General features: G+C 36.1%; 2 protein-coding genes across 6 annotated transcripts in view; both read right to left on the bottom strand.

The window, feature by feature from the left end:
• Window positions 1–7055: 7055 nt before the first annotated feature.
• CENPQ (centromere protein Q) overlaps window positions 7056–15940 on the bottom strand; it is a 29079-nt gene continuing 20194 nt past the window's right edge. For all 5 annotated transcript variants that reach the window (XM_069065784.1, XM_069065780.1, XM_069065783.1 and 2 more), the window contains 3 exons: window positions 11559–11678; window positions 10707–10784; window positions 7056–8141 (listed from right to left, as the gene is read on the bottom strand). In XM_069065784.1, coding sequence (XP_068921885.1) covers window positions 8010–8141; window positions 10707–10784; window positions 11559–11678 — 330 coding nt within the window. In that variant the 3' untranslated portion in view covers window positions 7056–8009. The remainder of the gene's footprint in view (window positions 8142–10706; window positions 10785–11558; window positions 11679–15940) is intronic.
• Window positions 11687–15922, bottom strand: LOC138144511 (small ribosomal subunit protein uS10-like). The gene has a single exon (XM_069065786.1). It carries the CDS (start codon window positions 13237–13239, stop codon window positions 12883–12885), a length of 357 nt encoding a protein of 118 aa, XP_068921887.1. The 5' UTR covers window positions 13240–15922; the 3' UTR covers window positions 11687–12882.

Genomic DNA, 15940 nt, shown 5'->3' on the forward strand with positions numbered 1-15940 from the left:
AATTGAAGATTGGGGGGAAAGGGACACAGTGACTCTTTAAGTATTAAGGTGAAATCTCTGACAAAGCATTGAGTTTGCCTCAACTAATTTTTAAACTTTCTTTCTTCTAAGGACATATTTTAATAAAAATCTCCTTTGTCATGCTTTCCCGCATTTTACCATTTTCTTTTTGTAGTCTAAAATTCCATTTTTGAAATAACAAGGGTATTACTGTGTCAACAAAGGCTTTATCAAAATATCACCTACAACTAGATAAGTATATTTTTCTCCAGTGATATCTACATGTATTCTGCACTGCAGGTAGAGAAGCAGAAAATTTTACTCAATAAACATAGATGTTCTCTTTTGATTCATGGAAGCAATGTCTGGCAGCAAAATGATGATATGGTCCAAATGGCTTCTACAGAGGGATGTGCTGGAACCACATAAGATTAAGAGAGTCATTTGTTAAGTATTCAATGTGGTTACACATTGGAAATGTAGTAAACACTACAAGTCAGGGTTTAATTATTGCTTTTTTGATTGTCTAGACTTAAGAAAGTGATGAAAAATGTTAATAATTCAGGTGAAATTTTAAAATGCATTGTTCATTTTTGGAGAGCCAGTTGTTAAACAGTTACCTTTTCCCCTATCACCTTTGTATATCTGCTTGGAACCAAATAATCTCTGCTCCATTCTCCCAAGTTTTTGTTGTTGTTGTTGTTGAGTCATTTCAGTTTGTCTGAACTTCTTTGTGAACCCATTTGGCATTTTCCTGGCAAAGATAATGGGGTGGTTTGCCATTTCCTCCTTCAGATCATTTTATAGATGAGAAACAGAGGCAAACAGGGTTAAAGTGACTGCCGTCTTCCAAGTTTACATTTCTTTAAGTCCCTAGCCATGACCTTTAGGTCTAAGAACATAGCTATAAACATTACTTAATCATTGAGAAATGCTTCTAATAAAACACACATACATTATAACCACATGTATTTCTATTAACAGACCATTAGAAAAAATACTCATGGTAGCTACCTTTAGGGAAACTAGGTAGGGCAGTGGATAGAGTGTGGGGTCTGAAGTCTGAAACATTAATCTTCCCGAGTTCAACGCTGGTCTCAGACACTGAGTAGCCGTGTTACCCTGGGCAAGTCATTTAACCCTATTTGCCTCAGTTCCTCATCTGTAAAATGAGCAGGAGAAGGAAATGGCAAACCACTCCAGTATCATTGCCAAGAAAACCCCAAATGGGGTCATAAAGAGTCAAACATGACTGAAACAACTGAACAACAGCAACATACATTTAATCCATTCTTTTAATTAGCCTGTTTTCTGGTTTTTCTTGTTTTTTTTTTTCAAAATTTTATTTTAGACACAATATTATAGGCCACAATAAAGTTTAGATATGTTTCTCAATGGCCATAATTATATACATACCCTCCCCCACCCCACCCAGAAGGCTACAATAAAGTTTAGATATGTTTCTCTATAGCTATAGATATATACATGCACACACACACATATACATACATTTGTAGACATATACTTTCCCAAACATATTCCACTCCTGATCTGTTTTTATTTTTGTGCATCTCTTGTTTCTTATCCCTCCTGTCTCCTCTACTTCTACCCACTACTTTGCCCTTCTATGACATGCCCATCTCCCCCAAGAATCCCTCCCCTTTCCTCCCATTCCCATAAATCTAAGAACCCTTCGACTCCCTTATTTTACCTATTCCCTCCACCTCCCCCTAAAGATCCCTCCCCTGTCCTCTCCCCTCTCCCAATGCCCCTACAATTTTATTTCTTCTGAATTTAGAGGACTTTTATACTCTTTGAAATATATATGTATTGTTCCCTCTTAAACCCATGTCCAATGAACGTAGGTTACCAGAATTACCAGCCTTCCTTCCTCATATAATTCCTCTGTATCAATTCTTCCTCATACACCTCATTTGTATGAAATAATTACTCTTTTAATCTGTTCCTAAATGGTTTTACTTTTTAAATTCAAAGCATACTCAGGTTTACCCCAATTTTTCTTATAAACTACCCAATTATTGATAAGAATCTTAGACATACATTTTAGATTTTACATATACAAAAAGTAAGCAATATGTCCTTATGGATCCCTTATAATCAATCTTTGTTATGTACCTTATATTTCTCTTGGTTCTTATATGTTGAATCTTCTATTAAGTTTAGGATTTTTTAAAAACAAAGTCTTGAAAGTCTGAGAGTTTGTCAAATGTCCTTTTTTCCATTCAGGATAGTAGTTAATTTTTCAGGGTATGATACTTTTGGCTGGAGCGCCAGTTCTCTTACTCTTCAATAGAATGTGTTCCAAGACTTGTGGTCCTTTAATGTCTCTGCAGCTGTGTCCTGTGTAATTCTAATTGTGGCATCATCATATTTAAATTGTTTTAATCTCGATGCTTTTAATATTTTTTCCTTGAGCTGGGGCTTTCGCGATTTGACTATGATATTCCTGTGAATTTTCCTTATAAGGATCTCTTTTAAGTTTTTTCTATTTCTATTTCTACTCCCCCTCACCCCCCAGTTCTAATGCTTCAGGACAATTTTCTTTAATTACTTCTTGTATTATTGTATCAAGATTCTTTTTTTGATCATAACTTTTATTTAGTCCAATTATTTTTATATTTTCTCTTCTTGATCTATTCTCCAAATCTATTGTTTTTCTTATAAGATGTTTCACTTTTGAGGCAGCTAGGTGGCACAGTGTATAGAGCACCAGCCCTGGAGTCAGGAGGACCTGAGTTCAAGTCTGGCCTCAGACACTTAACACTTACTAGCTGTGTGACCTTGTGCAAGTCACAACCCCAGTTGCCCTGCCTTACCCCCTCCAAAAAGACCAAAAAAAAAAGTTGTTTCACTTTCTCTTCTATTTTTTTCATCATTCATATCTTTTAAAATCATTTTTTGATCTCTTAAAATTTCATTGGCTTCATTTTGCCCAACTCTGATTTTCAAGATGTCATTTTCTTCCTTAAGATACTGGATCTTCTTTTCTAATTGGTTGACTTTCCTTTCATACCCTTCTTGTTTTCCTTGGATTATTCTTATTTTCTTTTTTAGTTGTTCCTTCATTTCTGTCATTTCATTTTTAAAGTCTTTTTAAAGATCTTCTATGAATTCTTTTTGGGCAGGTGACCATTTGATATTATTTTGGGGGGGGTTTCTTTACTTTGATATCCTCCTCTGAAGATGAACCCTTGTCATCTCTATTCCCATAATAGTTTTCTATGGTTGTATTATTTCTCCTTTGCCTGTGCATTTTTTGTGGTGATAGCTTAATTATTTGTAATCACCTCTAGTCCTGGGGTATGGGAAATAGTGCCTCTTGCCCCAGATCTTCAGTTCTTCCCTCTAGCCTGAAATCAAAACCAAACTTTCAACCTTCTGTAAGTGCCCACAGCCCCAAGCTTTCTGCCCTACTGCTTCTGCACTTCCCAGGCATGTGCTGGTTCCTTCTCACCCCCACCACTCTTCACAGCATAGCTGGGTCTGGCATTCCTTGACAGTAGGGGTTCTGTTGATCTTCTCCAGGCTGAAATGCCCAACTCCCCTCACTATCCTGGGGGTAAAAGTTCCTATGGCTGGGGTGGAGGCAGCATCTCAAATCAACTAAACCCAGGGCTTGCCACTTGTTTAAAAGGCTTGTGGCTTGCTGTTAAAATGGAACCTAGTTTGGAGGTGTTTACTCTTCAGAGGGACCAAACCTTGTCCTGGGGTTTTTCTTCCAATTTTCTCAAGTTGTTCCAGAAGGACTCCAGTTATGCCCCTGTTCTTACTTATATCCACGCACATTTTGTTCACCTTAAGGTACTATTTTAATTCTTTTCTGGGGGAAAATGTTGAGAGCTTGGAATTTCCTTCCCCTGCCCTGCCCCCTTTTAAATTTATTTACTTTTACTTTACAACATTCAGTTCCACAAGCTTTTGAGTTCCAAATTTTCTTTCCCAAACCTCCCCCCACCCCCGTGACATGCAATCTAATATAGGTTCTACATATACCTTCACATTAAACATTAGTCAAGTTGTAAACAAGAATTATAACCAATGGAATGAACAACGAGAAGGAAGAAACAAAACAAAACAAAAAAGAGAGAGCAAGTAGTTTGCTTCAATCTGAATTCAGACTCTGTAATTCTTTCTCTGGATGTGGATAGCCTTTTCCATCATGAGTCTTCTCAAGTTGTCTTATAACCTTGCATTGTTGAGAAGAGCCCAGTCTATCAAAATTAGTCATCATAATGTGTCTATAATTGTGCAGAAGGTTCTCCTAGTTCTGCTCCCCTCACTCAGCATCAGTTTATTTAACTCTCTCCAGGCTATTATGAAATCCATCTGCTCCTCATTTCTTATAGCACAATAGTATTCCATTACATTCATATAGCATAACTTCTTTAGCCATTCCCCAATTGAAGGGCATCCCCTTGATTTCCAGTTCTTTGCTACCGCAAAAAGAGCTGTTATATTTTTGTACATATAGGTCCTTCTCCCACTGGTATGATTTCTTTGGGATACAGCCCTAGAAGGGTATTACTGCATCAGTGGGTATGTACATTTTTATAGACCTTTGGGCATAATTCCAAATCAGAGAGCTTGGAATTTTCTGACCTACTCAGCCATCTTCCCAGAATCCTCTTGATTTTCCTTGTTACCAGTTGTAACGATAACAGTAATTTGAAGATCTTCCCTGTGAATGCAGTGGTAATGGTAATTTGAAGATCTGTCCTGCCTCTTATTAAGCCTAGGGGAATTTGAACACCTTTCCTGCTTTGAAAGTAAACTCTGCCCCCTAATAAGCTGAATGTAATCACATGGAACCTCTGGTGAGAGGAGTTTGCTGAAGGATGGAGCAGAACTCACAGGAAGCTGGGAGTCAGAGCCAGAGAGACAGTAGGAGAGAGAGATTCAGGCAAGGAGATAAGATAGGTTTGTGAGTAAATATTGATGTTGTATTGGTTTGTGGGAAGGCTAAAGGATGGCATGGCTCTCTGCTACGTTGTGGTGCATTAACTTAGATGTTTCTATGATGGATTCAGTTTCCTGGTGTTGGAATGTGGTTTTCTGGTTTCTAAATAAATGCTTTGCTTATGTCCTCTATATGGAGAGTTTGTTCTATTTTGTAATCGAGCACCATGTGGGAATATTTATAGTCATGGTGGGTATATTTATTGTGACTGTGAGCACTATAAATATTACATTGGCAGTACACCAGTCTTTACACCTTCCACAAAATATATGCCTTTTTTTCCCCCACTCTATTCATAAGATCAATATAAGAAGGGTCACAGGAAATAGCTGTAAGCTTTGAAATACTTGCAACAGTACAGATTTCGTGGATCAAGATAATTCCAAGGGATTTTGCAAAAAGGGGGTAATCAGTCAGGGTAATTTGCTATTTCTTAACCTTGCCATAACTACTTTTATAAATCCAGGCAAAAGTCAATCATAGACTTAAGGTTTGGGTATGAAGTATATAATTTCACAATTCTCAGCATGTCAACTGAAACCTTGAGTTTAATGAACTCACCACTCAAGATATGGGTCTTTGGGGTGACACCATTGATTCTCATCTAATTCTTATTTTTAGCTAATTCTTATTACAAAAGCAAATTTAGGTTCGAGAGGTACATGAGTTGACAGCTTTTTGTCTCCTTCTAGCCAGTCAAATGTGTACATGTTATATGTATTCCTTATTGTAGACTTTAGTTCTTTCAAAGATAACCTTCCTCCTCTTAAGTTCTTTTAAAACCATCTTTTTTCAGGTATTTGACCTTCAATTTTGTAAGGTCTTTTGCCTTTTCAGAAGGGAATAAGGAATAAATGGGGGCTTTGTCTTCTTTTTTAAATAAGAAGTTTGTATAGTTCAGGCTACCATTGGATCAAGGGGTCATGGACTGGGAAGCCTCCATTTTTTTGAGGATGGAGAAGGATTCTCAGGAGGAAGACAACTCTATCTTTTTCAATATGGACTTAAAGACTATATATATTTGTTATATATTTTTTCTTTTTTTAATGAGGTGGGAGAAAAGAATTCGTTAATTTAAAAAATAGAGTTTGGTGTAGAATGTGTAGTGCAAACGTGAAATATTGCATGAACTTTCAGATGAAGTCATATTTTTGTTTTACTTTGTTATGAGATCTCTTATAAGTGGGATTAATGTATTTAATATAAGAACAAAATATCAATAAAACTTTTGAAATGTGGGGGAGGAACATCATGATGACAAGATCTATTAAAGTCCCTAAGAATAAGTTTAGGGTTTGTAATAGAAAGAAGCTTGTGAATCAGGTACCTAAATCTTTGATAAATTTCTTAATTTATCTTGTACATATCATTAGTAAATAATTGCATGTCTTTTTGCTTTTATCTCCAGGGCTTAGTACATAGTACCTGGTCCTTAATACTTGTTGATATGATTTGAACAGAATGGAAACTTGACTCAGTGTAAGTGTTAAGTCTCATGCATCACAGAACTGCCAAAGTATCCCCCACAATAAGTGTCAGGTGGGGGTGGCACTTTTTGTCGAGCTCTTTTTTGAAGTGTGTTCTATGTCCTCCTCTATGTAATACTTCTCTGAGGCATGAGCAGCTCAACCCATAGAATTACGTTGTATCTCCTCTGATATATCCACATTTTGATTACAGCTTTGCAGTCATATATAATTACACTGTTTTCAGATGGACTCAGAACTTTAGCTGGGCAGTGTATCTAATGTATGTGAACTTCACAACTTTGTCAAAGAGGTTCTACACGTATTACTATGCCCATTTTACAGATAAGGAAACTGAGGGTCAGAGATTTTAACTATTTGTCTGTAGTTACCAACTACTATGTAGGCAGCATTCAATCCAGATGTTGTCTTACTCCAAATTCAGTGCTCTTTTACTAACCATTTATTTCACAAGACATCTTTTTTCTAGACTGTAAATTGGAGAATTATATGATTTTCAAGGTCACTCCCTATTTTAAGCATTTTTTACTTTAAATAATAAGGCATAACTTTTATATTAATTGACGAAGAAATACATAGTGGAAAGAAAATGAATTACATGTTAATATTTTATTTCATAGACAAATAAAAACCAAAAGAAAATGCCCTGGTTTCCCCAAAGAACTTATTTCAACTGGATACCCAATTATATGACTATTACTTCAGCTTTTAAACCGAACCATTTCAGTGATATATCAGCATGAACATATTTACGTTGTCATCAATTAGCCAAAATATTTTACAGAAAAAACAATCTAAAAAACAGGCCGTAGGTATTGAAGTGTTAAGCTATTTTTGAATCAATACTCTAAGGGGACATTGTACACATGCATTTGTTTAGTAATCAGTCTTCTGGGACACAATCATGCCTCTATGATAATATGAAGGAAATAAAAGGGTTCAGTATCTATATGCTCACAGAAATAAAGTACTGATTCCATTAGATATCCCTTTAGACATAGTCAATTTATAAATGGCCTAGTTTCTCTAGTTTACCAAAAACATGACCAGTGAAAACTGAGACAGATCATTGGAGGAAAGCCAGGGAGTTGTCAGATGGAGGAAAATAGCCACTAAAAGAAGGGATTAAAAAAAAAAAAGGGTAGTTCCTTTAGTTCTAAATTATCAGCTACTGAAAGCAGTCACTTCTTAAAGGTGCATATTACTTATCCCACATCCCGTTTTATTGGATTGATCCTTCAATTAAATAGCACTGAGCTACATTCAGCTGAAACTCTGGTCCCAGAAAAGCTACAATAGTTGAACAAAGCTTGGCTTTTGGGTGTCCAGAACTAGCATACATCAGGAAGATGTGGAATGGGGAGACTACAGCACCTAGACTTGTAAGAGATGCCTATTTTGAAAAAAAGTGTTTGTGATGAATGCGGAATCGGTAATTCCCTTGATGGTCTTATTATTGATAATATCTAAAGACCATTAAAGATAACAATCATTTTCACTGATTTATAAATGTTATATTGTCCACAATTATATAGTACAAGAACTCAGGAGACATCCAGCTTCTTATAGGATTCTTTTATGAAAGTTAACATGTTCTTTATCTCTGTTGAATTATTCATGACACGCAGATCCTTTAGAATATCTTCCTGATTGGGAATCCTCTTCAAAATTTCTTCCTGTGGTATAAAAATGCAAAAAAAAACAGACCAAAAAAACATGAGGTAAATTTAAAATGAAATTACCTCAAAAGAGACTAATGTTCTTAAAGAGAAATTCAAGTAAAAAGACTATCTTCTACACAAATATTTCACTACAATGCATTTTGCACTACTATGAATGACAATCACCTCCGTGAAATTTACTAAAAATATAACAAAGTTTTAAAATGCTGTATTAGAATAAATGACAACAAAGGGAAGCAGGCGATCAACAATGCAAAAGAACAAAAAGAAAACAATTCATGAATAGAAGAGGACAGTAAGTGGGTCAGAGACAAACGCATACAAGTCTGGGCCTTGACATAATTTATTATGTACTTTTAAAAAATCCAAATTGTATATAATGGAGATTTGTGATTTTCTATAAAATCCTCTTGTTCTGTTTCTATTTGTAAATGGAGATGCTCAATTCAGTGATTTTTGAGTTCAGGAAAAAAAAATAAAGGAATCACAATGGTTTCTCAGGACTTCCAAATCAAAATGGAGCATTAGCAACTATCTATGGCTCTATAGCAGAGAAATCCTGATCACTTGGAGAATAAACATTCTTTGTCTGGTTTATGAATTGTTTTGTGTTAAGGAATCCTTGGGAAATGTGGTGAAGTCTATGGACGACCCCTTTTCAGAATAATATTTTTAAATGCATAAAATAAAATTCACAAAAAAAGTGGAAATCATTTTATAATTTCGTCACCACCATAAACAATTCTGAATGATGTTATACCCATCTCTTTAGAGTTGGAGACATTCCTTCATTCTCAATTTGCTATTTAGGATATCATAAAGTTAGCTTCAAATATTTCTCTCTTTTTGAAAGACAAAGTGCCTTGTAGAATGCTTTAAATATTTTTTAAAAAGTAGAAAAGAATAGTAGATGAAAGGATCCCTTAATACAGATGAGAAAACTGAAGCTCAGAGATAAAGAAACAGTATGAGATACAGCAAAGAGATTTCCAGTGTCAAAAGAGAACAGCATTTATTGAAAACAAATACATCTATTTTAAATTCTATTATCTGCCATTTTGTAGGCCACGCTGATCTCACATTTTCCCCTCTATGTTGATTTTAATCTTATATTGGCTTTCTTCAATTATCCTAAGTTATTCTCTTTCTCCTCATGGACAAGTCTCTCATAAGCACTGACATCTAGAGTGCTTAATTAAATTAAATTAATTAAAAAAAAATCCTACCTCAAGGGGTGGCTAGGTGGTGCAGTGAGTAGAGTGCTGGCTCTAGAGTCAAGAGGACCTCAGTTCAAATCCAACCTCAGACATTTAACACTTACTAGCCATGTGACCTTGGGCAAGTCACTTAACCCTAATTGCCCTCCCTCCCCCCCTCAAAAAAGCAAAAAAAAAAATTATACCTCATATCAGCAATTCTCCCCTCTACTTCTCTGCTATAAGCCTGTAGTAAGGGGGAGACTATCCAGCTTAGAAGGTGTTGGGGAGGGAGGAAGGGTTGCATAGATCCAGGAGGCAATATTAAAGTGTAATGGGTAAAGAGTAGGTATGGTGTTGGAGACAAGTCCCATGAATGGTTATCTCAGGGAGGGTAGGATGCAGTGCATCCTGGGTCTCTCTCAAAAACTTTGGAACTGACTGTGTGACATGGGAGACACTGGCACAGAACCACTCAGCATGGCATGCCCACATCAGAGAAGATGCTGTGCTCTATAAGCAAAAGTAGAATTGAAACAGCTCAAAGGAAACACAGGATGCACAAATTTGGAGAATCCACCCCAAGTGTTCACACAGTCTGTTTGTGTCCAACCTATGGTAGAGCATTCTGAGCTCGTATTGGTCTGATCAGTCAGTCAGACACACTGAAGATTGACTTTAGCACAGTGATGTCATTTTGGTCCTCTTTGAGAAAGAAGGACAATGCATTCTTCCAACCCTCCAAATGGCAGACCACATACCCCTAGGAATCATGCCATTACCCTCTAGGAGGCTGTGCTTCCCATTCTGGTAACTACTGATCTGGAGAATCGTAGACTGCAGAAGCCAGAATAAATTCCCAAACAGGAAGGAATTTGTTTGTTTCATTTCCTCTTATGAAGTTTTTATTATGTCTCCAAAACTGGGTTGCCAGTCATAGTAAAACACTTTCACTTTGGTTAACAATGTATAAATTAGTCAATGTTTCATTTGTAATCTATCATTTTTCATAGAATTCTTGAAGAAAAAAGAATTTGCCTTTATTATTCATTAAATCAAAAATCATCTATCCCCTTTTCTATTGGGAAAATTGGTAACAGTCATATTTTTCAAGGATGTTTCTTCAATATATACTCAAAGCCTCCCAGATTTTTGTTTTGCTACAAGGAGACATTTTAGGAAAATCTCTTCTTAAATTATATTTTAGAAATAAATTAGCTAAGGATTGCCACAAAGTTTGTTATTCACCAGGAATAACAAAAGGAAAGAGAGCTTTTTCCAGAAAAAATTTCAATAGAAGGCATTTAAGCCACAATATAAAGAATAACTGGTTATACTCACAACAGGAAAGACAGATACTTACATGAAGTATTGGTGCTTTAATACTTTCCTTGGGGAGTTCTGGAAGAGAAAGGGTCTTGGTACCATCTATCTGTAGCACCTAGAGAGGGAAAAATATACTTTTTTTTTTTTCTGGAACAGGTTCAGAGTCAATCTGTAAATCAATTAAGTAGTTACTAAGACTATACTATATATTAGACACTGCGCTAAGTGGTAGGGACACAAATAACAACTAATAAAATAAACCCTTCTCCCAAGGAGTTTACACTCTAGCAGGGGAGATAACAAGGACATAAAACTTACTAAAGAAATATAAAGAGAAGAAACACCAGGTAATTCAGTGTAAAGTAGTTGAAGGTTAAGAACAGAATTCATGTAGAATTCAGTGGCATCTTGAAGGAAGACAGATTTTGTGAGGATGAGGTGAAGAGCATTAGCATTCCAGGCACGGAGGAAAGCCAGTGCAAAGCTACAGGGCTGGGAGGTGGAATGTCTAGTGTGGAGTACAGAGACGCAACCAGTTTGGTAGGGTGATATAATAAGGCTGAAAAGATAGGGTGGTATAAGTTTGTAAAGCGTTTAAAAGCTAAAGAGAAGTTAAGGGACTGATTTCAGAGGCAAGCTTACTGAGTAGGGAGTATCATTGTGAGGGTACTTAAACTCAATCCCCATTCTTTCACTATATATAGTCAAGAATTACATCTTTAAATCAATTGTGTTGACTTAGGAGATTTCCTTCAGAATCCAGAATCCTATATCATTCTAGATATTATAATACATGTTTATGTATTATACACATTTTGTTATGTATAATACATATATGTATATATTTTGTATACTTGATATACATTATAATACATTTTGTTATGAGTACCCGTTTAGCCTTTTCTTCTTCTTCCTCCAATTCATTCTCAAGAATCCGAATTTTATCCTGAAGGTTCTGAATGTTCTCATTTATTAATTCTGTGGCCTTCACTGCTTTTTCAGCTTCTTCCTAGGTTATAGGGAGAAAAACAAAACAAAGCAAAATACCGTGTCAAGACTAGTTTTCATCACAAGCTACTTCACAAGCTTCACATTACTAGAAGAAATTTGTCAATTACAAGTTTTTTAAAACTGTGACACAATAGAGGGGACAGAAGAATCTTCTACCACACTGAAAAGTTGCAGAAAAATCGTCTAAGTAGTATCCTAAGGTTACTAGCATCAAAGGTCCTGGTTCTACCAGATACAAACATAGGTGATAGGTAGGAATGTTGCTTGCGTCTTGCTGTGGTAGCTTTCCTCAAGTATTACGTTATAGCAACTGATGGCTATAGTCTTTGAAAGCCACTAAGTATGAACACAGCCTCAGAAGATGCTGACAAATGAAAGGTGATTCATCTTAAGAGTTGGTGCTTCAGACTGATGTCTCAGACCAGATCCTTGGCTATGAGTGTCTGGTGAGGAAGTCTTTCCTAATTGCAAGTTCAAGGACTGGTAGAGGCTATATGACTTTTTCTATAAAAGATCCAAATATCCTTACTCCTTAAAACCAATAAACACTGGGGCAGCTAGGTGGTGCAGTGAACAGAGCACCTGCCCTGGAGTCAGGAAAACCTGAGTTCAAATCCAGCCTCAGACACTTAATATGTACTAGCTGTGTAACCTTGGGCAAGTCATTTAACCCCAATTGCCCTGCCTTCCCCCCTCCAAAAAACCCAAAACAAAACATAAAATCAAGATTTTTCCATTTTTTCTTATCCTATATCTTGCACCCTCAGTTTCTTCTTTAGCTCTCCACTGTCTGTGGTTCAAAAGTTACAGTGGAAAATTTAGATAATTTTGTTGGTCTACAGTACAGTTTGGATTGAGAAAAATGTTAAAAGTTACAAAGAATGAGTGTAACCCATTTGCCACAAGTTGACTGTTCAAATACTTGAAGGCAATCCTTCAATTTTCAGGCATCTACTTTTCAGATGATCGAGGAAATTAAGGAACTTGCACATAAGAAATCTTTTGTGTTAAAGCACTTCCTTAAACTGTCAATATCAATTTCTGCACCAGGAGGGGCAAGCTTAAATCTATCTAGAACCTGAAACTGCCATGCTGAACAAATAATGTGGTTTTGTGGCACTTTCTTCCCTTGTCCATTATACTAATCTTCCCATTTCTTTTTTTTTTATAGTTGCAATCAATTTATTAAAAGAGATGATTGGTTAGGCATCTGCAATAGTGACTTCAACTTCTACACCTGGTTCAATGCTGATAGAAGTGATCTGTTTAACAATTTCAGAATGACTGTGCAAATCAATAAGGTGTTTGTGGATTCTCATCTGGAACCCATCCCAAGTCTTTGAACCTTCACTGCAAGTTTTTCTAGTTGTGATTTGAAGTGTCTTGGTGGGCATTCGAACAGGTCCCTTCACTTTCAAATTCTTCTCTTTGGCTCCTCTGATTAGGTTGGCACACAGTTTCTCGAGTGATTTCACATCGCGGCTGGTCAGGGTGATCCGGATCCGGTGAATGGCCACTTCAGGCTCCACAAGGGTCTTGCTGGTGTTTTTGAATGCCATGGCGGTAGAGTGGCTTCCTGACCGACTTATTTTTTGGTGAGAGTGAACAGCGGTGAATCAGGAGGAGGAGAGGCAGACACTGCCAACTCCAAGTGGCTGCAGCAGTGATACCTTCACCAAAGAGCCTAATCTTCCCACTTCTTAAAGAAGTCTGATGAAAATGAAAAAAAAAAAAAGCACATCTCCCCTACCCACAAAAATCCCAAACTCACAAGATAAAAAATAAAGAGGAAGTAAAAGATAAATGAAAAGATAGTAAGAAAGCACCTAGCTACCTAGCTAATTTAAATTAGTTCTAAGTTCAAATAAATTACAGTGCAGCATAATAAAGAACTTGAAGATGTGATTCTGTGTTAGTTATCTGAGAAATCTTGGAGAACGGGAAAGGTGACAGAAAATTGGAGATGGGAAAATGTTACCCAAATTTTTAAAAAGAGAAAGAGTTCAATTATCAATTGATGAGCATGCCTAGTTAAAAAATTAAGAAAAGTGAATCAGACACATGTCTTGTGAACACTAAGAAACACAGAGACACTAGAAGCCATTAAGAGCTCCAAAAGGACAACTCACACCAGATTTCACTCTTAGGCTCATTTGATTGGTAGACGTACATAGAACAAAGGGTTTAAATTAATAAGATGAAGGTTAATAGGGCTAATTGCAAAGTACAGTCCAATATAGGGTTTATAATTCGTGTCACAAAAGAGGTAAGTATTTCAGCTGACAGAAACCACTGCCAACCATGGTCTCCTAAGCCACTTAGTACTCATGCCATAGATACAATGGCCTTGACGAGAAAGGCACTGAATTTTAAATATTGTAATAATTCACATTTATGTTGCTTTAAGGCTCATAAAGCACTTTCCTAGCAACAATAATGATAAATAATGCAGTATTATTTTGCCCACTACAATCGCATACATTATAAACTATTTGAGGGCAATGTTTATTAAGTTCACTGTGTAATCCTAGAACATTTTCTTTTTGGTTCAGATGCTTTCACTGCATCTGATGCAGTGAAAGAGATGCAGACTAGCAACTCTTCTACACTTAAGCATTTTAGAAACATGTCTGAGGGCACCAAAAGGTAAAGTGATTTGCCCAAGAGTCACAGTCAGTATGTATCAGAGGTGGGACTTGAACTGAGGTTGTTCTGATTCAAAGGTTGGCCCTCTATCCATTATTCCATGCTGCCTTTTCATTTCATTTAATGATTCCAGTGCAGATTAGGTGCCTAATAAATGTTTATTGAATCAAATGAATTTTACAGAAGAATAAACAGTATGGTTTGCAAACCATGATATTATTTGGGATAAGAGATAATTTTGGCCACTGCATGAAATGCCAGGCAAATATATTGTGCAATTTTTATTTGTTGAATGAGTTCAATTGGGGGTTTAATAAGAATAAGATCTGGGATAAATATTTTCACAACACTGGCAAAACTGAGGGAAAATTCATGTAGTACTAATATTTACCATGTAAATTAAGCCAATGGTATTTTTTGGATTAAAAATGATGAAAATAACATATAAATGCCCTCCATCCTATAGTCTTTTCCTCAAATAACATCAATAACTTTAGAGTCAAAGGACTAGTCTTTAAATTCTGGCTGTTATTGGAAGGACAGTGGTTGTCATATCACCTGTTTGAATTCACTTTCCTTACCTACAAAATGAGGAAATGGATTGAGATCTCCAAGGTCCTTTTTAGCTAGAAATTCCATGATCTCTATTTTACAGATGAGAAATCTGATATTCAGAGAATTTAAACAACTTGTCACAGAAACATAGTGTTAGTCCAAGTAGGGTTTGAATTTGGACCCTATTTATAAAAGGGCCTTCTCTAAGTTACGGAGCTTTGTCTGAACATAGCAGCAGAATTTCTCATAGTACTCAACCCCAAAATTGATCACAGTCAATTTTCAATATCCAGTTTGTGGATTATTTATTTATTTATTTTTTTTAAGTGAGGCAGAGTTGCATGGAGTAGTCAACCTAGAAGTGAATCCTAGGATTCCAAGCTGTTATTTTTGTGATATCTAATACTTTATATTATCTGTAACTTCTCTTCCTCCCATTTGTGTGCACAACAGGCTAAGGAGTATTTTGTATTGCCAATTTTATGTTTCACTGAATGATAGGCTGTTTAGGCAGAAGCACATTTAAAGGTTAAATCCAATCAAGCCCGAGAATTTGCAAGTCAAAGTCCAAGGACATTTAAAAGCCTATTTTGGTTCTGAGGATCAACTATTAAATATATTCTATAATTTCCTATTACTGGTTTTTTGTTGTTGGAGTTTAAACAGACAAAAAAGATCTGGGGTCAATTTTAGCAGTTACTAGCACTATTCAGCTAATACCATATTAAGTATGAAAGAAAGAAGATTCTGAAATAGCATTAGTAAGAAAACCCATAATTTGGTTAGAAAATAAGATCACATATTTAAGGGAATAAAAGGAGGAAATAAACATACCAGATCATCATTCAACCACTGCAGCCTAAATTCAGGTATAGATAATATCTTACTAAAAAAAGATTTATGATAAATAAGTTTATTCAAGATCAGGGGGAACACACAGGAGCACTATTTTCTAGGTCAAATTGGCAGAGTATCACACTCATCTATGATAAATTTTCAGTCCTTTTTATCTCTCACCCTACTTTCTAGATATTGCCAACCCCTCCCACTTACATTTTC

This window comes from Petaurus breviceps, unplaced genomic scaffold, assembly GCF_028583685.1.
Source record: "Petaurus breviceps papuanus isolate PSGF00001 unplaced genomic scaffold, PetGlider_PUasm1.0 90701, whole genome shotgun sequence".
NCBI lineage: Eukaryota > Metazoa > Chordata > Mammalia > Diprotodontia > Petauridae > Petaurus > Petaurus breviceps.

Excerpts from the sequence above, each read along its gene's own strand:
- LOC138144511 (XM_069065786.1), bottom strand. The coding sequence starts at position 13,239 with ATGGCATTCAAAAACACCAGCAAGACCCTTGTGGAGCCTGAAGTGGCC.